Raw genomic sequence first — 27,156 nt, 5'->3', positions numbered from 1 at the left:
ACCCGCGTCATATTTTGAATATGCTTCCAGATGATACAGAACTAAGTGCTCTTACACCACTGTGCTCTAAAGTTTCTAAAACATACTGTTGCACCAAGCCACTTACAGCTAACAAAACTAACAAGGTACTAGTTCGACCATGATGTGAACCATAATGCAGTAAACCATTCAAACGTCTTACGATTTGTATCCATCAGCTCCGCGAGTGCGAGCAATACATTACCCGAGGAAGGTAAGCATTTTGTCATAACCTCGCTATTTTTTTTGGTTTTTTTCTTTCGGTTTGTTCTAACGTGGTTAAGGGAAAATCGCAGGGGTTTCATCGTGCTGCCGAGGCACGAGGGAGGCGAGGAGTCCCTCCAGCAATGCTGCCAGCAACTGAGGCAGATAGACCAGCAGCAATGCCAGTGCGAGGGGCTGAGGCAAATTGTGCAGCAGCAGCGGCAACGGGGTGAGCTTCAGGGACAGCAGCTGAGGGAGGAGGTCCAGAAGGCCCAGAACCTTGCCAACGGGTGCGGCCTTGGTCATCAGCAATGCGACATCAGCTTCTCCGGCGGCGGCAGCGGAAGCTACTAGAGCCGGAGGGTGGCGGTCCGAGTTCCGTGTTGTCTTCAAATATAAAAAAAACAGTTCCCTCTAGGTAGTGTGCAAAGAGGGTAAACGAAAAAAAATGAGTGCTCTATGTTTATGAAGTGATCATGAAAGAGTAATTTAGGTCGAGAAGGTACTTTGTATGGTTTTGATTATCTCTAATGTAATCTATCTGTCTCTATCTATCTATCTAAGAGTAAATAAAGCCAGAGTTTATCCCCACAACTCCTCAAATTTGACCCCTGATAGCCAGGAGACCGAGGACAGCAATGATTAAAATTTCACAACTGACCTTTCACCACCTAGGAGCAAAAAATTACGAATAAACTCGAGCTGAGCTAAGCTAAGCTTTAAGTCAAGTATGCGAATGCCCCAAGTCTTGAGAAAGAAAGATGATCAGATTAATTGAAGTGGTCGCCGAATCATTTTCTAAAGGCTACAATAATTAGGTTAATATCAAGCCTAACCGGCATAACAAAGATGAGATTATTGCGATTTATAGAGCTCCAATCTTAAATCCACACTGCAATCTAATTTAAGGAAACTTATTCGTCCATAAGAGTAGTAAAATCAAGACAAAGCTCATGCATGGAGTTTAAGGTCTAATCCAAGATTCAAGCTCAAGCACTGAAATTGGGTTTAACTGGAATAGACTCTACCTGATAAGTGAATTACTCACTTTTGTCGAAACTCGATGCATCAGGCAATGTGGCAGAAGGCTCTGATTGCTAGAGAGAGAGTGACTTGAGAAAGAGCATAATGTGAAAAGATATCGCGTTATTTTTCATATCTTGTACTCAATTCTAAAGAAAAATAATGATGATATCTAAATACTCTTATACTATGAGAAGCATCGTATATAATATTTATTTTTTTCCACGACAACGCATTCTGGTAGCACAAGAAAGTGGGTACTATTGAATGCGAGATCAAAGTAATCTTAACTGACATAAAAACGTGGACGGAATAAGGTATGGCAGTGAAATTTATTATGGTTATATACTTTATAAAACCAAGAGATCCATCAGATCGTGGCTAACATTTCAAATGGCTCATCTAAATGCTGCCAAGGCCAGAGAACCTTATGGTAATTGGCAATGCCATGATGGACAAACTACACTAAATATAGAAACAGCACACTCAGAACCACCATACGAAACTGAAATCATTCACCAGAATGTCATTACCACTTTCATACTATATGATGTATAAAAACCTACCCAAGCAGAGAATTTCGAAAGGTCTTAAAACTTATTCAAAGCCATCCTACAATGGTCATCAACACCAATCCGGTGCTATTCTACGAAGCACCAGAACACCGCTTAAAACCCCCCGCGAAGGCGGAGCACCAGGTGGAGCGTAGACTCCTTCTGAATGTTGTAGTCAGCAAGGGTCCTCCCGTCCTCCAGCTGCTTGCCGGCGAAGATCAGTCTCTGTTGGTCCGGCGGGATCCCCTCCTTGTCTTGGATCTTTGCCTTGACATTATCAATCGTGTCCGAGCTCTCAACCTCCAAGGTGATGGTTTTTCCCGTCAGGGTCTTGACAAAAATCTGCATCCCACCGCGGAGACGTAGGACAAGGTGGAGGGTCGATTCCTTTTGGATGTTGTAGTCCGCCAGTGTCCTGCCATCTTCAAGTTGTTTACCGGCAAAGATCAGCCTTTGCTGGTCCGGTGGAATACCCTCTTTGTCCTGAATTTTAGCCTTCACGTTGTCGATAGTGTCGGAGCTTTCGACCTCAAGAGTGATCGTCTTCCCAGTAAGAGTCTTCACGAAAATCTGCATCCCACCCCTCAAACGGAGCACCAAGTGGAGAGTAGACTCTTTCTGGATGTTATAGTCTGCAAGGGTCCTGCCATCCTCAAGCTGCTTGCCAGCGAAGATAAGTCTCTGCTGGTCCGGGGGAATACCCTCCTTGTCTTGGATTTTCGCCTTAACATTGTCAATGGTGTCGGAGCTTTCCACTTCCAATGTTATGGTCTTCCCAGTAAGTGTCTTCACAAAAATCTGCATCCCACCCCGCAAACGGAGCACCAAGTGGAGTGTGGACTCTTTCTGGATGTTATAGTCCGCAAGCGTCCTGCCATCTTCAAGCTGCTTTCCTGCAAAAATGAGCCTCTGCTGGTCTGGGGGAATACCCTCCTTGTCTTGGATCTTGGCCTTGACATTGTCAATGGTGTCAGAGCTCTCAACTTCTAGGGTAATTGTCTTCCCAGTGAGGGTCTTCACAAAGATTTGCATGCCTCCCCTGAGGCGGAGCACCAAGTGGAGGGTGGACTCCTTCTGAATGTTGTAATCGGCCAAGGTTCGGCCGTCCTCGAGCTGCTTGCCAGCAAAGATAAGCCTCTGCTGGTCTGGAGGGATCCCTTCCTTGTCCTGGATTTTTGCTTTCACATTATCGATTGTGTCGGAGCTTTCCACCTCGAGGGTGATTGTCTTGCCAGTAAGGGTTTTCACAAAGATTTGCATCTGAAATCATAATTAATCAGTTAGAACATATTGACTGACATGTTCACAGTATCATAAACTCTATGCACCACCGTCTGTGGCCACCCAAACAAAGAAAACTCTAGGCACTACGGCACCTCCACTCAATTATATCCAGTAGAATTAGCACAAGAGCAATCAATCGGGAAAAACAAGACATCTTTCGGAATTCGAAAATCAAGAGCCAAAAAAATCAATTGTCAGAATTCAGAAACACGCAGACCCTTTTCGTTTTCACCAACAGAACCCCCCCACAAACATAACCCGTAGTTGGATTAACAAGCCACGACCATACCCCCTCAGAGGCAGTGAAAGCCCAGATTTAATTCGTGTTAACAAGCCACAAGGGCAATCTCATAGGCATAACCCAATTTGGGTGAACAAGGCTACAAGCATAACCTAAAAAGTAGAAAAAAGCACCATAATTCAATGCTAAAGCATCCGAGATGCACAAAACGACTGGAATCAAAGGCCTGATCAGCAAACGGACCTCTGGCCCATGCTTCCACGACTCTTGAACACCAGATAATCGATGATCGATCACGCAGTTCCATGATGCGAAGAAATCGATTACAATCAAAGGGAAAAAGATCCAATCAACCGCCCGCACAAGCAGAACCAATTCATGCCATGTTTAGCCTCGAGAGATCTCGAAAACAAGACCTACGAACAAAGCGGAAATCTTGCCATTACCTTGAACAGGAGCGAAGAAGAACTTCGAGAGGTCGAACGGAGATGGCGCCTAGGGTTTTCTTTTGCAACAGAGAGATAATTGTCAAAGCGTGAGATCGTGGGTATTTTATAGGCTTGTTGCCGGGCAAAAGAAGAAACCACGATCGACGCAACGGCACGCGTTTTGGTTGCGTGGCCCACACGACGCGACAATCGGAGGCATCTCGTGACGTGCAAAACGCGCGACCGTTTGGGCCACGCAATGAAAATCCCTATAAAAAGGAACACTTCCTCTCGGTGTTTTTTGTTTAATGAGTTTGACCCAAAAAAAGAAAATTTTATTTAGGGTGCGTATATTTCCCAAAGATGAATATTTAAAAAGATACTATTTTAAAATTAATCTTTTGTATATACTATAAAAAGTAAAAAATATTTTTATCGATCTCGGTAATATTTAGATTAAAAGTATTGTCCATGATGAAAATATTTTTTATTAATTAATTATTTTAAGCGACAGAAGCGATTATTTTTTATAGAGTGTTTTTAATTTGTTCATTATCTGCAAAATAAATAGAACCTTAATCAAACTTTTGCTTTTTCCTCTTTACTGAGATTATTGAGTGGGTGCTTCGTCGTGGTTTTCGAGTTTTCCCTTACACTTAAATTTCAAAATGAGACTTTTACTTGACATAACGCATTTCGAAGTTCTAAAACATAGGAGCCTTCAAGCCTCTGCGAAGTGTTTGTAGCATTCAAGCCCGTGCTACGCACTTTCGTAATTAATCTCTCCTCTGGAGATGTGAAAAATCCATTATAAAATAGTGAAAACGATTCTCATTCTTAAATTCGCGCAAAAGCTGTCAATCAATAGAAAGCTAGTACATTCAAGTTACACGACACTGAAAACATGCATATTTATGATATCATCCCTTTTATTCGCTATTTATTTATTTTAGGAGGGTCAAATTATGGAAGATACTCAGAAGGAGATCAAATGTACTTTTTCGTTTATATATACTGGATGATTAGGAAGGTAGTAAAGGCGAGACCAATTGTAATTTTCTGATGATATATCAGATATAATTCTCGTATTGGAGTGTTAACTAGATTAATGACATCATCTATGTCGCATTAGTTTTTGGACAAATAACATATATTTTTTGCGAGAAACTACTTTTTTTGTGCCACTGAGTTTCAAACTTTTTCAATTGAGAAGCTATTTATTGGTTTTTGATTCGATACTTGATATATTTCTTAATTTAAAATTTATTAAACTGACCTAAATATACATATCATTGCATATGGTAAAATTTGTGCATTTTGAAAGATGAAAAAAAGTAAGAAGTCAGAAAAAATTATCAAAAAAAAAAAACCGTCAGACTTGGATTGGGCTATATCCGGGCATGGTTGTGCATACGGATCGCTATCTGATCGGCCCAGGAAACAGGCCCATTAAGAGCCCAAGCCCAGTAGCCCGCTAGTTTCTCCCCTTTCTTCTTCGTCGCCATCTCAGTTTCAATCCTCGGCCATCAGAAAAAGTTTCAGATCGCCACGAGGAGCGAGGGTCGAGGCGCCTTGCGGTTGCAGCTGAAGTTGAAGCTCGGTGTCTCTCTCTCTCTCTCTCTCGCCCTCTCGCTATGTCGCGTGCTCCAGGTCCTCGATCGGGCGACGCGATCTTCGCCAGCGTCGAGCGCGTGGTGAGCAGGATCTTGCGCGTTTCCTCTCATCTCAGTCCTCCGATTTCGCTTCTGCATTTATTTCGTCAGTTTGACGCACGAACTTCCCGGCGATGGCGTGCGATCTCGCTCCTTCGCCGAGCGCTCATCTCGGAAATGCTACCGAGGGGAGATTGTCGCTTTCCTGTTGATTTCAATCTGCCTGCAGTCGACTTCGAAATTTGCGCGCTGTTTAGTTAGGACTTGCGATTCTTTACTCCGGAAATTGGCGAAATCTCAGTAGAGATTTTGTGTTGCTGCTGCGTCGTGTGGTGTAAGACGAGATTATGATGCTTTTTGGCTTGTCTTGTTGTAGAATGCGGAACTGTTTACGCTGACGTACGGGGCAATCGTGCGCCAGTTGCTCACAGATCTGGAGGAGGTGGAGGAAGTCAACAAGCAGCTCGATCAAATGTATTTCTCCGTCCTTCTACCGAATTGACTCTTGTTTTGCCCCTCAGAGAAGTTGTTCTATGGTGTTGGGTAATTATTCTAATGATTTGGTTAACAAGTGCCCGAGGGAACTTGTTAAGAATGGAAACTCTACAATTTTCATTATATCGGTTGCCCTCGTGTTAACGCATAAAAGTGTCTTGAAAATTGAACCATTCCGAATAAAGTTTGCTTAACTAGTGTTCCGGGGGAATTATTTAACAAGACCCATTTTCTAATTATGTTCAACATGTACTTGTTTTGGAGTTACTGATGATTCTCTTACGAAAGTTTTTATGATTCCCTTTATGCTGACAAGTAGCAGCAGTAGTAGCAGCAGCAACGACATCAGTGACTGTGGTAGTAGTAGTAATGGTAGTAGTTGAAATGGGATCTTTAATTGGATTTATGGTAATAAACATGATATCAGTTCTGAACAATTGAAAGCCTGTTATGGGTGGAGCTAAAATTTGTTCCGATTGGCTTCAGTATCGAGTCCAACCACACATGATTCATTAACGTGAGGATCAATGTGAGACAGTGAGAGTACTCCTGGTGGTTGTCTGGGACAAAAAGGATATGCATGTCTTGGGATTTTATTTTATTTTTTGTCTTGCAAACTTCTTGGAGTACGCTTCTTGCTTCACAGAATGTGCTCCTGTTGATCATGTTTGAATGCACCAATCATCGACTAGAGCTTGTTATGTATCTGCTTCATGAACAAGTGAGGGATAAAGTGTCAACTTGACTTATACACTACATCTCTTATTGCATGGATTCTAACTGATCTCTCTGTTAAGTCAATAATTTCATCTATTCTCTATGCATTCTTCTTTTTTGTTGGCCATGGAGAGGTGGGGTTACGTCACCCTTATGCACTCTCATGCAATCGGAAGAACCATACTCCCACATGCTTATATCTAATCACAAAATGAGAGTAAACTTTGTTTACTTTTAATTACCTTGCAGGGGTTATAACATTGGAATACGACTCATTGACGAATTTCTAGCTAAATCAAATGTCAGCAGATGTGTTGACTTTAAGGAGACATCAGAAATGATTGCAAAGGTACATACTCATTACCTTATCTTCATCTAGGACGCTGTGGCTTCGATAATCACTCACTGTTGGACATCCGTTCTTTAGTTTCATTTTTCCTTATGTCCTTGTCCTATATTCCACTAGATTTCCATGACCGTGACATTATAGGTGTTTTTACTCTCCATAATTTTCCAAATCCACTAGACTTTTCTTTACTTCTTTTTTTTTTTTTTTGGCATAGGTGGGTTTTAAAATGTTCCTCGGAGTTACTGCCTCTGTGACCAATTGGGATGCCGATGGTGCCTGTTGCAGTATAGTTTTGGAGGATAATCCCTTGGTTGACTTTGTCGAACTCCCAGATACATGTCAAGGTCTATATTATTGCAACATCTTGAGTGGGGTCATAAGAGGAGCTTTGGAGATGGTAAGCACTAAGCCATTATCTTACTTAACTATGGCTCATCTCTTTTTTGTTATATTAGGGTTTGACCTTATTTACGTTTACTTGTTGCTGCTTTAGTTTTGTCTTTGCAATTCAAATCATCATTTGCAATCGAGACGTTTTCTAGTAACTTCAATGATGACTTGTTTGAAAGGTTTATGTTATCATCTCTCATTTAGACATCCATTAGGGCACAGGATAATGCTAGCTTTATCATTTTAATTGTGTCACCAGTACTGCTTTGCTGCTCAGAAGTAGCTAGCCACTTGCTGCTTTAAGATTTTTGCTTTTTTTCTGGATATCAGGCATGATTGACAGGGTGGTTGATGAATTGCATAGCGCCAATGTCACCCAACACAATTGATCCAATGTAACACATGCCAATAAATGATATAGCACAAGGTCTCACTAGAATTCTTATCGAGGAAAACTCTGTCATAACAGGACCATCAATAGCTTTCGACAGAGGTACTTCTAGGCTCCTATACCTGCCATTACAGTACCTAGAATATATCTTGAAGAATTATAGCTGATTGGAACCGAAAATCCGCAAATCATTGACAAAGGTACAGATTCTCAGTCAATCTTGATCAAGACTTGATCGACTGTACCCTCAAGCTTTCTTGATCAAGACTTGATTGCCCGTCTGTGCTCAACCTGTTGAAGCCATCTGGCTAAAAGTCTTATAGTGTTCAAAGTGGAAGAATGGATGAATGTGCGTGTGTGTATCTACACACACACACACACACACACATACACATATAGGTTCACCAATCTGATCTTTCTTATGGGCACACGACTAAGAGATGTAAGGAAGTTTTTGATAGGTTGACCGCATGCAAAACTCCAGCCATATTGCCACAATTTGTTATGTTGCTCTTGGCACTAGTTCCAAGAAAATCAAGTCATTTGCAGATCTCTCTATGTGTTCAGGCCTTTCCTGAGTTCTGTCTTTGATTTGGATCAAAGTTCTTCTACTGAAGCCTCTTCCAGTCTTACAGAGCCCACTAGATAGCCTCCAGCTACTGAATAGTGGCAATCAGTGTTGTCCCCCATGCCAAATCTCTGCGGCATGCATCACACAATTAAGCGGGGCCAATACATGATCAGTCCAGAGTAATGAAATTCACTTATGAACAATATAAAATAAAGCATCGAGTAAGGCCTAAAATTCAATGTATGTTGATCGATTTATCATAACATTGATGATCAATTATTTTGAGGTTCCTAATTTCGAGTTAACCAAGCAGCTAGAGAGATCATAACTGGATTTATATAAAATAGGAATAATTAAACTATAAAACCAATCCTGGATGGTATCCTTGAGCTTTCCGTTTTGCTATATGAAACTGCAACTACAAGTGTGTGATCTTTTGTCAGTTTTACAGTCCGGTATCTATTTTTCTTTTTTTTTTGCTACAAAATAGTACCTTAACTTTTCAAATGTGAGTCAATGTGAGACCTTTGTTAGAATTGAGGAAGGAAATGCCAATGTGGACACTACCGCCATCAAGTAGCCATTAACTGTCCATACTGGCATCCAATGTAGCCTCTTAAAATGATGCCATGTTAACGAAGACATATTGGAAAGCTAAAATCATCCAAGTCAACACTCTCTCTCTCTCTCTCTCTCTCTCTCTCTCTCTCTCTCTCTCTCTCTCTCCCTCCTTATAACGTAACACCTAAATGGAGATGGCGCTATTTTTGCTAAGTAAGCGATCCACGTCATCAATAGTGTGTAGTTTTTGCCAAATAAACGAGCCACATCATCATAATCATATAACATGGCAATTTATTAGATGGATCTCACATTGATCCAAATTTGGAACAGTGAAGTATTTGATTGAAGAAAAAAAGGTTTAGGTACTAGATTGTAAAAAGGGCAAAAGTTTAGGTATTTGTGGACTCATTTACCCTTTTTTATTCGGTCGCCTGAAAGGACACTATGAAAAGGAACCTGGGACGTTTTCTCTTACATTGAAATTAATGGTTGAAGATCTTTGGAATTTAAGGCCTCGCAAAATCTCCATAAACCTTCTTTCAGTCTGAAGTTTCTGGAGATTTGTATTTTGGCAAGTCCCTTTACCTTCCAGTATATGCGATGTTGCTTCATCAGGCTTTTGCGCATTGTGCAAAATTCCCAGAAGTTGGGGCCATGTCTCAGTCCTAGTATGGCTAATTATTCTCTCGGACTGGCTACTGATAATTGCTTTGATAAGACGATGCATCACTCAGCGGTCCAACATGAAAGAGGCTCGGGGGAGCCCTTGTCTTCCATTAACTGGAATTTGTTTGTGATAAAATTTTTCTTTTCTTGAAAACTTAGGGTACTTTGGTTCTTTAAAATATTGTTGTTATGTTATTATTGAGACTTTCTCCCTTGACACTTGGATGCTGGAATGAGGATGGATAGCATGTGCTATACTGTTTGAATGGCTATTATCACATTGTGGCCGTTAGATCGAGATATCAAACCTGCTGTCTCTGAGTTTGACTCTAAGGTGTTTTATATAAAGTCTCTCACATTAGAGAGAGTGTGTACGTCCTGGCTCCTGGATATTATTTTGGCAGAATATAGATTTTTCTCTTAGAGACTTGATTAAAAGTAGCATTTTAAGAGTTAGGCATCGAACTTGAAGTGCCGACCTTATGCGTACTTTTTTCTGTTAAGTAGAGATGGTGATGTTGCTTTATGCCACACTTCTTCTCTGTTCCCTCTTTTTTTATGGTGCTGAACATGCTACCTTTTCTATTAAGGTTTCAATGAAGACGGAAGTAACATGGATTCGCGATATGCTTCGAGGGGATGATGCGTTTGAGTTACAAGTGAAACTCCTGAAGCAAGTCCCTGAAGAGTACCCATACAAAGACGACGAATGACATGGATCATACTGTTCTGCCCGGCCCTCATCCAATTGCTCTGTTTATAGATAGTAGGATGTATTCTTGGGAGTTTGCATGTTTTTGTTTCCTTCATCACTTTCTTTTCTGTTGCGGTGGACTTTGCTATGTTGTACTTCGAGGGGAGGACTTACATCAAGTCTCTGGGAGACGGCGGTGGACTACGTCGAGCGGTGAAAGCAAATAAATAGGTTTCTCGTGTTATTCAGGATCGAAGTAATACAATTTAACAATGAAGGAGCAACCTTGAATTGTTCCCTATAGTTTCGATTGATTATCAAGCTTCAGCCCCTCTCCACTAGTGGCGATCGAACGGAGAATGTTAACCAGGCATTATCACGACATGAACCACACCAATCGGCTCGCGAAATGACGAAGAGAGGTGCAACAGGTCAGGGTGTTACAAATTCGTCATTTCCCCGATTGGCAATAACAGCTCGAGCCTAGAACTTAGAAGCATTACTTTTACATGAGAAGAGCTCCACGTCCAAACCTTAAGGGATCAGGAGCAGAAAAGTATAAAGCCCCGACTCCTTACACATTGAATGGTGTAAGTGAGAACTTTGCAAGAAACGATGGAATCACTAGGCTTCAGATTTTTCCAGCACCTCGCGTTGTTGCCTGCGTATCGATCTCCGGCGACATTATATTATCTAAATCGGCACTGGACACAAATAAACCAGTGGGACCAGCAACAAGAACCGCCCACGCTAAGGAGATGGAATTAGATCCCTTCTTCTAATTCATAGACCAAAATGCGAAAACCTTGGGGGTCCTCGTAGGTTCACCGTTGTCCGACATCTGGCTCATTCGCACGGCTTCACCATGTGGGTCTCAGCGAAAACGACGTGAGGTGCGCAGCACTAACTCGAAACGACTGGACATCGCGACATGAGGACCGATGAGAGCCGTTGAATTGGCCCAAACAAGGGAGCTTTGAGTCCCTTGACTTTGAACCAATCGGTGGCGCGATCGAGTGGTGCACTTCTTCTGGTTGCCGACATCATTACGGATCTATTTGGCATGTGAAGGGGGTCAATCAGTGATGCCCTTTTAGAATGGAAATGGAATCGGCCGTAGTAGGCCGAAAGGAAAATCAAACTTTTGTTTGAGCAACTTTGATGGAATTTGATTTGGTGGGTTCATCTTTAAGCTGTCGAATCTTACCGTGCCAAACCCTATAAAGGCAAACCTACCTCATTCAATTTGCGATTAACGTCAAGTTCCCCTTGCACGTCCATGTTTTCCATCAAGGTAGAGGACACAATCCTTCCCCCGTATCGAATCAATTATTGGCTTTTAAATCACGGTACTCTTTGTTTCGTTTGGATTCCTAATTTTTCTTTTTTACGGATGGAAAGGATGGGGGAGGGATGTGCAACTAGCTGTTAAGGATCTAACATCTGTTGCGGAATATTCGGATTTAGTTATAACTATTCAGCCTACTCATAGGTGCATGAGCCCATCACGACGGACTTACCGGCGTGCTAGAAGTCGGAAAGTCTCTCCATATGAAGTAGCAAATTTCCAAGGTACAAGCCGGTCAAATGTTTGTTCACGACGTGACTCAAATTTGTGATCTCACTGGATACAACATGACCCCATGAATCACTAGGCAACACTCTTGATGATTGGGTTCCTAATTTTACGGGATATTTCATTTTACCCCACATAAAAAAGCTGCGTTATACATCCTTGAACTTGGATTTTCTTACGCTAATTAAAACCCTAATGTTTTCCATTAACATATGTTGAGCACGTCCCTTTCAGAGTGGAGCAATAAAGACACCATAATCATGAAGAAACAATTGTACATCGTGGAATTGACCATAAAGACAATCTTACGCTTGGTGGTTCGATTCCTCGAAACGATGGTTAGCTCGTGGAAGACACAATTCAGCATCTTTTGACATCCTTATTCTGTCATAAAGCTAACTTCAACACACCCCATTATTTCCAGTGCCTCCACGGACACTCTCTATCTGCACACGTCTGAACGTGCCCCTTAGAGTCTAGATCCATCTTGATTGAATGTGAGAATGAATGACATCATTTAGTGAACGATCTCTTCATCGTCGCGGCCATTAAGGTTGGTTGTTGCTTAAATCATCATGGCTTGTCGATCACAAGCTCACTAGTCAGGACGAAAAATGAGATTGCAGTGACCTACTGATGACTGGTTTTCACTTTGGTTTTGCAAGAGACAGGGATCACTGAGTCTTCAAGTGGACTGCGTGACCCAATCCCACGGCCCTGTCCCTTTCGCTTTATGTCATCATCATGTGAAGTCCTTTCTCAAGGATGACATGCAATCCCACAGGGTACCAACGCACAGTTGATAATCAGTACCGATAGTGAACAAATGATCTCTGCCGACCTTCAAGTTTGCCCTTGGATGAGTACACTCGCGAGAGATTTTACTCACTCGACTTTTATCTTTCACGTTTAAAGCATTGGCTAACATTCAAGAAAGAAGATGACTTTCGGAGGTCGAATGCATCGATATCAGTATGAAATGATCTAGAGCTGAATTTGTGATTCTGGGTTAGCGTCGTTTGTGATGGGATCAAGCTTTTCGTGCCTTGGGCTCCTCTTGAATGCCTTGGTGGTCCTCAAGCAATGGTATGAATGTGTAGAGACAAGTATTCTCAATTTGAAGGAAGTTGAGATAAACCTAAAGCTTCATACGCCATAACATTCAACAAAACAAAGGGTTCGAGAAACAGCCGACATTATCGTCCTACCATCATCAACAAGATTCTATAAGAATGGATTAACAAAGTTAGGGTTTGAAATCAAAGCAGAGCGAAAGGGAAGCATCCAACTCAGTTTCCATGTAACCCCCCGAGCTAGATATTTAGAGGCTTCAACACCCCGGTTTTCACCTGATGGAAGCGCATGTATCAAGGTCCAAACAGATTAAACCTAAATTGCCTTCACTTTTGCCTTGTCAGGGTGTATGTTGAGTTAGAAACCTACTAACTGGTGCGGTTCTTCCTAACCATCACGCTACACTGTTGATGGAATCGCTTTCTTTTAGTAAGAGACTCACCAACATGGGTCAGCTGAGTTAGCACACGAGTCGGGCTGGGCATCAAATTGATTCATCTTAAGCACCAGATCCAAATTGCATAAAGTTCTATCTTTGGAGAGAACTATAATAGTTATATTCTCATTTACGCGGGCATAACAAGAGCCATGTTACTTTTCGAGGTCCGTCCGGATAGATTCTTCCTTCTTGTATTTCACTTAAGGTTATGGATAACGTTTTCCATAGACTAAAAACAATAAATATCGATTGGAGAAAAACTAGAGGTGAGCATGGTCCGGAGGGGCGATTCCCATCCTGGAATCGAGAATCACCCACTAAGGACTGGTTCTGAAAATTGAGAACTGGAAACCGCCCGTTGATGCCATGGACCCACCCAGGAACTGAATTGGACCAGCCGGTTCATTTCCCAAGTGGGTCCATGAAACCGGTCCCACCAAGCTTCTCTAGATAAATCAAAAAATGGGTCAATCTAAATCCCATGGCTCATGGAGGAAAGCATCTTGGTGGGTTGTGTTCACTACATGGTGATGCATAGCAAGAATGAAAGACATGTGCAGAGTGAGAGGGAGAGAAAGAATCGGAGATGAAGAAAAGGGAAAAATTTGCTTGCTTTGCTTGTTCTAGTTCTTCCAACCCATGTGGGCTATTCTTCACATTCCCTTGTCTCATGTTTATGTTGTATTTGTGATATGAAAAAGAAGCTTGTTATATTGATCTTTTCTTGCCCTCTACAACTTTTCAAGCTTATGCACGACCTGCTGCAAGTCTCAAGAGGCTCTCATTTAAGCTAACAAATTAAATGAGCCTAAGACTCTCATGAACAATGATGTAACGCAAGTAACTTCTTCGAAACCTAGTAAATTAGTATTCTTAGAGGCATTCTATCAAACACGTTATATGTCAGTGAACTGAATTTTTAAAAAAATATATATTTATATACCGGTCTAGTCCAGTCCAGATGGGCTGGTGAATGGTTTCACACTTAGAACCGGGAGCTGAACCGGCATTCACTGCTTCATGTAAATTGGAACCGGGAAGCAGACCGATCCCCATGGGAACTGCCGGTTCTGGGCGGTTCCCGGTTCCTTTACACACCCCTAGAGAAAATCATTTCCCTTCTCGCAAGGAGGAAATCACTTTATCACTTTCTCCTAACCACCAAACAAATAAAAACCAATCATCTTTCTTCAAAATGATTTCCATTGAAAATATTTTCCTTTATCAAAAAGTTTTAAATGAAACAAACGCACTCTTAGGCTGTGTTCGTTAGCGGAAAAATATTTTTCCGGAAAATATTTTCCGTGGGAAAACATTTTCCTTCCCCACCCCCAAATCCTTCATTATTTTGAGGAAAATGATTTCCTCTTTTCACAAAGAGGAAATTATTGTCCCCCAAATTGAAGGCAAAATTGCCCATGGGAGGGAAAATATTTTCCGTGGGAGAGGAAGTTGATCGCCGGTCACCACCGTTGGCCGCCGGTCGCCCGCCGCCGCCGGTCGCCACCGGCATCGGCACGCCGCCGCGGCCGCCGCCGCCCACGCTGCCGGTCACCGGCCGCCGCCGCCGCCCGCCGCCATCGCGGCCGTGCCGTCGCCTGGCACCGGCCGCCGCCACTGGCCGGCGCAGCCGGTCGCCGGTGAAAAATATTTTCCGAAACTTTTTCATATTGGTCGCCGAACACCGGAAAATTATGTTATGGGAAAACATTTTCCAGGAAAATGACTTCCGGGAAAATATTTTCCAAAAGGAGAATATTTTCCGCCAAACGAACGGAGCCTTAATCTAAAACTTACTATAGCGCAATTTGACTTCTTCTTCTTCTTCTTTTTAGCCCGAAACACCTAAAACTTTCACGATATGCAAATATTGATACGCAGAGTTGCATTTTTTCTTTTCACTATTCTATAAAATGCAAAATAGTATTTTCAATTTTGTCAGGAAAAGTAAGAAAGTACGTTTTGTTTTTATATAAATGTAAATAAGGATGCTAGCCTTTTCCACCTTGGCTTTCAAAAGTTTCAATCAATCAAAAGAAGGATAATACACCCCCAATGTTTGGAAAATTGACAGTTTCATGAATTGGTGGACGGCCGACATGCCAATTCAAAATGTAATGCTAGCCTTCAAACCGAATTCACGAGTCACGTCCACTATTGTTTCTTTCTATTGCTTGTCGAGAAAGAACGTGTCAATTGTTTTTTTTTACTTTGCAAAATTATTCTTTTTTATTGCTCAAGAAAAAAAAACATTTGTGGTGTACGTAGAGCGGCTTTTATTCCTTTTATTTGCACTTTTGGTGATTTTTACTTATTGTTATACATCTTGAATCTTCAACAAACTTAGACATATAGCCATTTAAAGTCATTTGTAATCACATAACATTGTTTTTTAATATATATATACACACACTATTTTGATGCAAAAGCTTAATAAGTAATCTTTAATTTTAAAAACCAATCCAAACATGACCGGTCATTATTAGAGGATTACTCGTCAGTCAGCGAAAAAAAATAGATATTTGCATTTTCCAGAAATTAAAAAAGGCTACGACGAAATTTACGAAACTACTATGTCTTGCCGGCCAAACCAATTGTTTATTTTTTTTTTTCAAAGGAAGAGGAAAAAAGAGAGAAAAAGTTGAATAGTAATTTCTCTATGAAACAATAAGTTGACCAAAATTTATTTTTACTCGACTTTAGAAAAATACCCACACGAAAAGCTGGTGTGAAACAAGATGCATCAATGTTATTGATCGAGGGGAGTAAGATAAGATGACCGAGGATCTTTCATGGACTGAAAACAACAAGCTTAGATAAGGGGTATTTTTCTAACGTCGAGGGGAAATATGTATAAACTAAGGATCATTTGTATGAGGGGAAATTGTTTTCCGATTTTTCGGTCTTTGGATGATGGAAAACTAATCGATCTACGGAAAAAGTATTTTGTGGACTGAAAACAACAAACTTAAATAAGGGGAAAACGACTTCTGCTGCTGACAAGAAGGAAGTCACTTTCCCTAAACCATCAAACAAATGAAAATTACTATTTATCTTGAAAATGACTTTTATGGAAAATATATTCATTTATCATAAAATTTGAAAAATTGAAAACTTTGGGATTGAACTAGCATCCGTTCAATAGATTTAGGATTAGTCAAATAGTTTCCCCAACTAATAAATCACCCAAATACTCATGGATTATATATAGGAAAGAATGATCTTTAGATAAATTTATGGCTATCCGAACCGCGATTCGTTCAAACATTTGAACTCCTTATTTCTAAGATTGCGGATTTAGGACAATCAAATGACCAATCGAAACTTCCTTGGGCAATCCATATTACCAAGCAAGTAGGGTAAATAGATTCAATCTCCCGATTTGAGAATGTAAAATTTTGTGGGAACACAAGGGTTTAATATTAATGTTTTAATATTCTCCAATAGATTGGACTTTGACTTAAGACTAAAGCATGTAAATATATATATGGAGAGGCAAATAAGGAATATTAAAAGATTTACATTCGGGATCTCTAGCTCTGAATGTCATGAAAATGGCATAAATAATTGAACTCGGATAAGTAAGGATTTTATTGACATCAAGCTCCATATACACAGTGTACAAGAATATCTCAACCTTCTCAAATCTCCTATGATTGAGGGATTAAGAGAGATTGAATCTTATCTATCACCAACTCAAAACTACAAATTCGAATTACAAGTATAACAAGGGTGTACATCAGTCTTGGTCCAACCTAGGAACTAGATCGAGCTAAACCAAACTAGCCAGTTATGGTTGGTTCCGAGGAGATCGGTTTTCCCAGTTCCAAATAAGGTACCACACCACCTAGACCGGACCGTTTAGACTGGATCGACAGACTGGCAAAGATTTCTTTTATTTATTTATTTATCTTTAGACACACCCTAATCAGTAAATTATATTTTTCTTTTAATGCTGTAAAACTCCCACTTGTAGGGAATTGAAGAAACCAAAAAAAGAAGACAAAGAAATCACCAATTCCAGGGCCAACCCTGGAATCGGACTGGACCGGTCGATTTGATTCAAATGGACCAATTCCTGGTTCGACAAATTGGGAATCGACCCTACATGGTCTGATTCCAGGTTCTAATGTGGGAACTGATCCACCCTAAAACCTATTACCCTAAAGTATCACATATTAATTTTACCTCAGGATCACAATAGCCATGCTATGACATTAAATACAGGATGGCTTCAGCACTAAAACTAGGTTAAAGTCAAATAAGCAATTTTTTTTTCTGAAAAGCCCATGCAATTACCTCTCAACCAAGAGCATTTGGTATGCGGATTTGACGAGAAATTAGCTTGTAAACAATATTAGATGGTTTTGGTTTTGGCCAAAGAGGTTTTGGAGGGATTGGATTAGGAGAGAGATCCCATAGCAGTGGATGTACTCTAACTTAGATAGGCTGTGTGACCTTTGATCTAGATGGAGTCATGTCCATGCTCATAGTTTCCCTCAAACTTCGTTGTTTTGACATCTTTGGCAATTTTTTTCTGAACTTTCATTTAACAATCTCTACAGTCAATACTGCATCATTTCGTTGTTCACTATTTGATTTTGTTTTATTCATGGGTCTAATGTTATTTACTCATTGTGATGTGATAATTTCCCAAAGAAATTCTAATAGTTAAAAGGAGGCCAGCTCTCCGGTGGAGTAAAGAGTATATGTTGAACCAGTTTTGAGTATAAAATTGATCTATGCAATCAATACTCACCTTACTCATTTAGATCATCAGTGATCAGATGGTATATTTGGCTCTCAAGAGCAACACAATTTGTACAGTAGCTCTATATTTTCATGTAGAAACAAGGAGCTAAGTAAAGTAAGACGAGGAGTTCCATCTCTTCGTTCTTCAAGAGTCGCCTTCAATAAAAAATTAGTTATTTTCAGAACTCTCTATTGGAACGTGGGTAACTACTAATTGATCGGAATACATGGAGAGCAGAGACTCGGACGAAGTATATTCTTCGTAAGCTTAAGATACTACGCAGGTCACTCAAATAAGACGAAACGTGGTGTGAAGACTTTAATAATTAATTTACAGAAACGATGGAGAAAAAGATAGTTATGGGACACCCTCTTCAAGACTTTACCTTTTTGCAATAAAATCCCAATATCTTCTCAAAGTCCACGACCTCCACCTTCCTCCACCACCATATATAATCACCTGTTGCCATCTTTAAACGCGTGTTCTCTGCTTCAGCCATAGATTCTTAATCCACAACTCTCATCCCAAACCCTATTTATATGATTAGCCTTTGGAAATGAAAGAGAATGGCCAACTTAAAGCCTTATGTATACATGTCTGAATATCTCTCTCTCTCCCTCTCCCTCTCTCTCTCTCCCTCTCCTTCTCCCTCTCTCTCTTCCCTTCAAGTCCCAAAACCCTAGTCTTCTCTGAATCATCTAGAGATGCTAACTCACTAGTCACAGAGCTTCCTCTCACAAAATGGTTGCGAAGGGAAAAATGCACCCTTTTCTTTTATCTCCTTCACATTCTGGTTAGTGGCTTAAGTTCACAGGAAAGTGAGAGCTACTCTTTGGGCTTCTTTAATTGCGAATGGTGCACTTCAGTACTTGGAGAACAATAACGGCACACAACAGAATTTAGTGAAGAACAGCCCTTCTTTGCCTTAATGACATAGGTAATCAAACAGTTTGTATTACTCTCACAAGAACATCTCTCTCTCTCTCTCTCTCTCTCTCTCTCTCTCTCTCTCTCTCTCTCTCTCTCTCTCTCTCTAGTTTTAAGTTGTTAATTTGCGGATCTCAATTAATATATAGTCTTGGACAATAGGTACTTCTACATGTGTCATATGACGATATCTGTATAAATCAATTTAGTTGATTTACCCGCTTGTACTTCTTTAGTTATATGCTCATCATTAGTAAATCCATGTGAAAAAACTGTTTTCCATATGCAACGAGAAAAATCCTAAATTCTCTTCAGGTTTTCTTACTGATTTCTCATGGCCCAGTTCTTTTGTAGTTGCATGGCACATTTGAGACAATGCAGTGGATAATGATTTTAGAAAACTCAGGAGTTTCTTTTCTAATTAATTAGTTTTTTTCTTTTTTTTTTTCCTTTGACAAGCAAGAAAATAAGATCGTCAATACATACCTATACAAATAAAAATACAGTTATATTCTTTACTTGCATTCTTGTTTGTTCTCCTAGCCTTTTAGTGATCGTTATCTGCTCTGAGATATTCTAAATGCAATTTGAAAAAAAAAAAAAAAGAGAAGGGAAAGAACTAAATATGACATGAATACGCACATATTGATGAATGAACAATGACTATGCTCCCAGTGCAGAACTCAACACAGTTAATGCATCGTTAGTTTTTTTATTCTTCTGAAAAAGCAATGTGTATCTATTTGTTGCCTAACCAAACCTATTATGTTTCATCAATTTTATTTGCCTCTCATTTGTTTCCATACTTCAGTATATATTGAAAAAATCACGCCTCTAAAATATGGTGGCGAATTATATGATCTGGTTACTTGTAATCCCCAAAAGAACCACCTGTCTCAAACAGTGCCTATGCTCTCCAAACATTCATGGAAAGTCTAGGATCTCCTTTAACGGAGGGTGCAAACTTTAGAACTAATCATTGATAATCTCAGTTCCACTAATCACATAATTAGATTCTGATTGATGCCGTACACATCAGATGAAAGTCACTGAAATACTATGCCTGCAGAAATCTATTCTTTAGAAAACACATACTAATTGATGTGAAACTTTTTATTTTTTTTCAGTTTACAGGTGATCTTTTGGAAAATTAGATGTGTGCGAAACTGGAACATCTTAGCAACCCAAGGAGAATTTGTAAAACCATGGTAGAATATATCCATTGTCAAATTAATGGCAATGTGTATTAGAGTAACTACTCTAAAATTAATAATCGCATAATTCAATATTATCACCTATTCAACACCGCTTGTGAAGTCTCTCCACGACCCATGTTTCTGATATAACCCATCTAACTTATCAACCTCCTTAGAAGTGAATTCACTCTCTACGAACCCCCTTGGATACTGCTTAATCATGAATTTTTTAGATTAGTGAAAGTAGCCTTATATGATACTATAATCCGTGGCAGGAAGACTTTAGGCTAGAGAATTAAATCTCTTTGTGGAGTCTCTTTCCTTGTGTTTGCCTGCCTTTCTGTGATAAACTGTGTAGAAATATGAGAGAAATTCAACAAATTGGTGAAACTCAAACACAAAAAGGAAACAGTTTTTTTCCATCAAATTAAATCTTCACTGAATGGAGTTTGAACTTTTGTTTTTCCTTGCAACAGCAAATGAAATAACTGTTAAAAACTCAATGACGAGTATTTACATGAAGCACATCTATGTTTCTTTCAGCGCGTAGTATAGACTTAAAATCGCGGGTAAAAAGCACACGGATCGAGCCCTCAGAAATGGAGCTTATGTTTTCCTGGGTTTTGACTGGGTAGTAGTTTTTCATGTTACAGCTAGATGAGTTATCAATAAAGAATTTCCATGCTTGCGTTGATATCGGTTGGTATGATAAGCCTCGGGAACTAAAGAAAATTATGAACCAAGGAAAATCATATTTCTCTGAGAGAGAGAGAGAGAGGGAGAGAGAGAGAGAGAGAGAAGAATGTATTTTTGTGTGGAACTTTATGTATTGATGATAAGATAAGAGCAAGTTTTGGAAGAATCCAGCTCTAAAGACTGATGACATATATCAATCATGGGTTTGGTACGTGAAATTAGGAAACAGGGAGACTGCATTTATGAAGTGACAAGTGGAATGCTCCAACTAAGAAGCAAGACAAAGCTAATTAGAAGGACGATCTGGGTCGTTGATTATGTATTGAAGCTCCAGGAAAAAGAAGAAACCGTCATCATGGATTTTGAACCACCATTTCAGGAGAACTATAAGACCCTTTTGCAGAACAAATCTGACAAATTAGATGATGAAAATGGTGATCGACAACCACCACCACAACCCATGCTTATTGAGCACTGTGAGTTACCTCTCATTGACCTGAGCCATCTACAAACTCGAGGGTCATCAGTTGTGAGAGCAAAGTGCAGGCGGAACATTGTGGAAGCTGCACGAAAATGGGGTTTCTTTCAAATAGTGAATCATGGGTTCCCCGCAGAGATATTGGAGAGCATGAAGCATGAGCAGACAAAGCTCTTCAGATTGCCATTTCAGAAGAAAGCTGAGCTCAGTTTCTTGAATTTGTCGTCGTCGTCATCGCCGACCAAGAGTTACCGTTGGGGAAACCCGCGGGCCACTTGCTTGAAGCAGCTTCCTTGGTCTGAAGCCTTCCATATACCTTTTGCAAACATCTCAAGAATGAAAGGGAATGACAATTTCAGGTATGGAATATCTGTTTTAGACACACAATGAGTTAATCTTCCTTTTCTTCGTAGAGCGACTTTCTATGGCTATTGTTAGAATAATTAAATATTAAACCACGCCTTCATCTAATAGTTTAAAAGTTTAGAATAGTTGTGGTCCCACAAAATTATAGCTATATACAGAAATCGGGGTATTTAAATATAAAATTACACATAAAGTCCTGTGCGGACTGATAATGCCTTCTTTGAAATTTAAAATTAGATGAGATGAATTTCGAAGGTTAAATAGAAAAGGAGATGTATTTAAAAAGCAATAATGAAATATCTTATTATTCCGTTTAAACATAATTATTATTTCGTCAATATATTTAGTTATTTATATCGAATAGCAGAGTCGCGTCTTGTAGTCCATTTCACGTTTAAGAAAGTCCCAACAACGTAGGAATGGAAATATTTATCAACAAGAATACATAGATAAAAAAAATTAATGTAATTAACCCTTACAGTAAGTTGTAGTGGCCAAACAGAAAAGGTTGACCTAGCTACTCGTGGAATTATCTATTTGCACCACCATGGATTTAATTAAAGATATCCATGCGGATGATTAATTTCAATATTTCAAAATCTAAATCGAATTTTGTATATCGATATCATTAGAAATGCAGAGAGCTAATTTCGGAGAGGAGACGTTAAATGCAAGGTGTGAAAATAGGACGGGGAACCATCACTTGAAAAATATGTGGACGATATAGGTGTTCCGTCATGATTGTGGTGACTGAGAAATAGTTTGAGTCGAGTTGATTTCCTTTTGAATTATGATATCATGTCCAAGGGATAATGACACAAATGATTCCTAAACTTTGGCTTAATATGCAATATGGTCATTGAACTTTTAATTTATTTAATATGGCCCTGAACTTTAGTTCAATGTGCAATGTAGTCCTTAAACTTTTAATTTGTTCAATGTAGTCTCTGGACTTTTGGTACTTATTCAACTTAGTCCTTGAATAATATGAAAATGTTCAATATTATTCTTTCATTAATTTTAGTTTAGAGATAACATCAAATATTTTGATAGAGTTCAGAAACTAAATTGAACATGTACAAAAAATTCAGGGATCACATTAAATTAAATTGAAAGTTCAGGTATTACATTACACATTTGGCTACAGTTCGGAGATTACACTGAACAAATTAAAAGTTCAGGACTATATTATACGTTGAATCAAAGTTGATAAATTATTTGTATCATTTTTTCATGTCCAACAATGTTGACGAATAATGGGGGTGGAGAGCACACCCGACTTGATAAATTAAGATGCTAAAGTACGTGAACACTGAAGTATTGGGGTCAATCAAGTCTATTTCAGAATTTCAAAAGCTGCCCTCTCTCTTTTTTGTGCCCAAACGTCTTTTTGTGATGTGCACGCGCACGTCTTTTCCTTTTTCCTTGTCAGGAAATCCAAAAGCATTGTGGGGGGCACTTTCCCAATTTACATGCTATGTACGGGTGGATTGGGTAGTCCTCAAAAAGGCCGAACCCTAATATTTTTACGCCGACAGATCCCAACCGTTCAATAAATGTTGGTTTGGATGGTTGCGATCTTTTGCTTTTCGATCCGACGGTGTAAAGGTCTCGGACGCACCACCATTTTTTTTTAAAAGACAAGAGACCCATCCTTGTCCGAACATACAAATGTGGAACCTCCATGCAAATACCACCTGAAAGTTTTTGTACTTTTCTTGCCCTCCACTTCTTTTGTTCTCTTTCAAAACTCATCACTGCATCACATGAATATCACGCCACGGACGGTGTTCTTCACGTGGGTCTATCGCTAGAAAGTCTCTTGCCAATTATTTCTGGCACCATATGTGTCAAAGACTAAAAGGGGAAGGAACAAATCAGGCAGAGCAGATCTTAGCATAATCACCATTTGCCAGAGAAAGGGAAACTGTTTGATTAACTTCAGTTTACTGTCATCTTTTGTTATGATCCTAATCACACGAAGAGCACATGCTTCAGTCCGCACACTCCTAGTTGGGAAAAAAAGACTATTTCGTGATGTGTTTATATCATTCACTATGTGATGTGATCATAATTTATGCGGAACACGTACTTTGGTCCATGCACATGACGATATTAGTCTTATTGACTAGGAGAAAGTGAATCATGCTTGTAGTAATTATGTAAGTTTTTTTGTTTTTAGTAATTATGTAAGTTGACAAGAGCCATGTTATCATGTCATTATGCTTTGTGGCATTAGTATTAGAAGAACACTTTAGCATCAAATTAGACTCATCAACAAACATACAGGTCGATCGTATCCCACAATTCATACCAAAATGAAACTAAAAGTTTAGCAATGTTTAGTTTTAACAGGCTAATTAGTAGAGCACCAATGGGGCGACACTTATCCTTTTGGCCCTTGCTAAACCAGACCACTTGCACTTTTGAAACTTAACCGTTGTCAATTACAACCACATGGCCACACAGAGGAAGGCCAGCAAAAGCAGCAACAATAGATACATGGGTGGCAACAGTAAGGTTGCTAATATATTAGTCGGGGTTACAGGAAACATCAGGAGGACTATCTTCCCTGATTTCAAGTTGGTATGGAGGGGCCAAGCATCACCCTTAGTCCATGAGATTCAAGATTAGATCTACGCTATCAACATTTGCATATACAAATGGAAAATCCAATCTCTTCGGCTTCACAGATTGTTATAATGGCGAAAAAAGGAACATTTGCACAAAGTCCGTTTCATTAAATCAGTCAATTATATATCAAGATGTAAAGGAAACAGATGTAAGTACTTGGTCCTTGCAAACAAAGCTATATTGTTTTGTGTTATGACCGATAGGTCCTGTTTATTACATCACCGTTTGATGCTCGCTAAAAGATGTACGATGCTTTCTCTCCTTCAGAGTCGCCATGGAGACCTACGGGATGACTGTTGCTAATCTTGCAGCATTGATCGCTGAAATTCTAGCCGAGGGTTTGGGCGTCAAAGGCACCAATTACTTTGAAGCGAATTGCACGTCGAGTACTTGCTTCCTTCGGATGAACAGATACCCTCCATGCCCACTCGCTTCCCAAGTCTTTGGATTGATGCCTCACACGGACACTGATTTCCTCACGTTCTTGTGTCAAGATAAGGTTGGAGGGTTGCAGCTGATGGAAGGCGAGAGATGGGTCAGTGTTAACCCTAACCCAAATGCTCTCCTCGTCAACGTTGGCGACTTATTTGAGGCAAGTATAGGTCATTCCAAGTGCATACGCATATGCTTCCCCTTTAGAATGGACTGTTCTGTATAATCATCTTTTGAGAAGCTCATATTTCACACACACACATTATATGGATGAACGCGGGGTTTCTGTAGCTAGGAACAATCTCTAGGCACAACGGTACTTCCGACTCTACCCCGGACGTTGTGCGATTATCCATCCCTTTAATCTGTCCCAATTTGTGTGCTTAGGCTGGTTTTGTAGCATTTTTGATGAGAAGTAGTCATCACTTTTTCGTAATTATATGCAGTGAAAGTGTGACATTAGGTTAAGACTCTATAATGAAATATGTAGAGGATCTCCATCCGTATTTGGCGAGCTTGGTCACCCACCCTCCCATCCCAATCACTAGGTCATTTCCTAGTGGTGAAATGGGCTAAACTTTGGTAGTTCGTAGAAGACTCCCGTGAAAATGGCTCTCAGAATCTCAAAGCTGCTCTGTTTTCTCGAGTTTATAACAAGAATTGCAAAATTCTCAAGTGACTAGGCCTAACCTTTCAACGATACCCTATATTCAAGATCATGCCCGGGGTTTACAAAAATGGAAGTCTCTCGTAACAATGGCATTGAGAGTTAAACTATTTGGTTTTCATTGATCAGCATATGAAGTTTTCCTGTAAGTGCAGGCTTGGAGCAACGGCATTTACAAGAGCGTGAAGCACCGAGTGATGGCCAGCCAAGAAGTGGAAAGGTTCTCAATGGCGTTTTTCTATTGCCCCTCCATCCACACTTTGATCGAAAGCCCCCTCAAGCCAGCCCTGTATAGAAGCTTTAGCTTCGAAGAATACACAGCGCAAGTTCACAGGGATGTTCAGGCCACAGGTGACAAAGTCGGCCTCTCTCGGTTCCTAATTCAGTGAAAGTATACTACACCACTCTAAATGTATATTATTATATACATATATAAATGTGTGCATATGGGTGGTAATTTTGTGGTAATTTTGCTTGCGAGTTCAGGCTCACATGCCCTCTCTCCCTATGTCAAATAGAACTTTGTTTGTTGCTGTGTGTATTTACATGAGTTGGGGTCAGGGAAGTTGGTGGTTCTCGTTCTTTGTTGATCGAATCTTGTACCTCTCTTCCAGTTTACATGGAGAGACGACGCATGCCATCTTTTCTTCGCTTTGTTCTCTTTGGAGTCGGTAAGGTATGAGGGATTGGACTGCACTCCAATTGGTACCTTTTCATTGTGCTGTGAACTGCCTTTGTCCTCTTCTCTCATGGATGATGGCGCCTGATAGAGCACAAACGCGACTCTCTCTCTCTCTCTCTCTCTCTCTCTCTCTCTCTCTCGCGCATTTATACAGGTTTGATCCTCACGTCTTCGTGTTCAAACAGCCTCACATTTTAGAGATTACCTAGACTTTGGCCGTGTTTACTTTGCAAAAAAAATTATTATGACTAATCAAGACTTTAAGCGTACAATGGTACTTGTAAATAAATTCTTCGATAACAATGAATTCGATATCCGATGAGAGAGTCCCAAAAACTTCGCGAGCATTTTCGTTCTATGGCTCAATCTGTAAATACTAACTTGCAGTCTGTCACGTCATTCAACCAATTTGGTATACCATTCGAGTAAATCCTTACTACATGTGCCTATACATGAGGGGATAAGTTGAGTTGATAACTTACCAACAATCCCAAGTCACCATAGAAGAAAACGAGAAAGAGAGAAAACAATGATCTATATCACGCCAAAGATGCATGGAGTATTTTTTCACAGAAACAAAAAGAAAAGGAGAAGTCTGTATCCCTTAGTACTATCCCTTCATTATGCCATGAACTTGATTTTGCATGCATGGCAGGACCTGAAGTGGATGACGAAAAGACTGCAATAATAGCGTGAGAGGAAGAAGAGTCCCCTCCAAGTTTTAGATAGATTTTGCCCAGTATCTTGCAGACAAAACCCTATCTCCATCCAACCACCTTTGTCGTCGTACACACTTTATCTCTTTCAGGGTCCCCAGGACAACATATTCTTCGTAACTAGGGAAAATTCCAAAAAGGGACCCGAAATGAAGTCATTTTCTCAAATAATGGCCTGAAGTTGATATTGTCTCAAATAAAAGCCTGAAGTGGCCAATCGTTTCAAATAAGGACCTTTGGCCTGGTGACTGTTCCATTGTTGGATAAGGGGTATTTTAA

General features: G+C 40.0%; 4 protein-coding genes across 4 annotated transcripts; 3 read left to right on the top strand and 1 right to left on the bottom strand.

Annotated features, from left to right (window-relative positions):
- Positions 1 to 1,743: 1,743 nt before the first annotated feature.
- On the bottom strand, positions 1,744 to 3,930 carry LOC115663113 (polyubiquitin). Its single transcript, XM_030585160.2, has 2 exons — positions 3,771 to 3,930; positions 1,744 to 3,059 (listed from the first exon to the last, which is right to left on the bottom strand). Exon 2 carries the CDS (start codon positions 3,057 to 3,059, stop codon positions 1,914 to 1,916), a length of 1,146 nt encoding a protein of 381 aa, XP_030441020.1. The 5' UTR covers positions 3,771 to 3,930; the 3' UTR covers positions 1,744 to 1,913.
- A 1,329-nt stretch (positions 3,931 to 5,259) lies between these two features.
- Positions 5,260 to 10,485, top strand: LOC115663121 (uncharacterized). The gene is made up of 5 exons (XM_030585170.2): positions 5,260 to 5,446; positions 5,781 to 5,878; positions 6,866 to 6,965; positions 7,180 to 7,362; positions 10,138 to 10,485. Exons 1-5 carry the CDS (start codon positions 5,387 to 5,389, stop codon positions 10,258 to 10,260), a joined length of 564 nt encoding a protein of 187 aa, XP_030441030.2. The 5' UTR covers positions 5,260 to 5,386; the 3' UTR covers positions 10,261 to 10,485.
- Positions 10,486 to 21,101: 10,616 nt separating this feature from the next.
- LOC130138233 (gibberellin 2-beta-dioxygenase 8-like) lies at positions 21,102 to 21,823 on the top strand. Its single transcript, XM_056311676.1, has one exon. It carries the CDS (start codon positions 21,102 to 21,104, stop codon positions 21,768 to 21,770), a length of 669 nt encoding a protein of 222 aa, XP_056167651.1. The 3' UTR covers positions 21,771 to 21,823.
- Positions 21,824 to 24,636: 2,813 nt separating this feature from the next.
- LOC115664035 (gibberellin 2-beta-dioxygenase 8-like) lies at positions 24,637 to 26,170 on the top strand. Its single transcript, XM_030585982.2, has 2 exons — positions 24,637 to 24,972; positions 25,635 to 26,170. The coding sequence occupies exons 1-2, from the start codon at positions 24,655 to 24,657 to the stop codon at positions 25,866 to 25,868; spliced, it is 552 nt and encodes a 183-aa protein (XP_030441842.2). The 5' UTR covers positions 24,637 to 24,654; the 3' UTR covers positions 25,869 to 26,170.
- The last annotated feature ends 986 nt before the right edge of the window (positions 26,171 to 27,156 follow it).

The sequence above is a fragment of the Syzygium oleosum genome, unplaced genomic scaffold (genome assembly GCF_021117445.2).
Source record: "Syzygium oleosum isolate NSW1041296 unplaced genomic scaffold, Sole_v2.1 Sole_v2.05, whole genome shotgun sequence".
In the NCBI taxonomy this organism is placed as follows: Eukaryota; Viridiplantae; Streptophyta; class Magnoliopsida; order Myrtales; family Myrtaceae; genus Syzygium; species Syzygium oleosum.
Note: the sequence above shows the minus strand (reverse complement) of the source record. Positions and strands in the feature narration are given on the sequence as shown.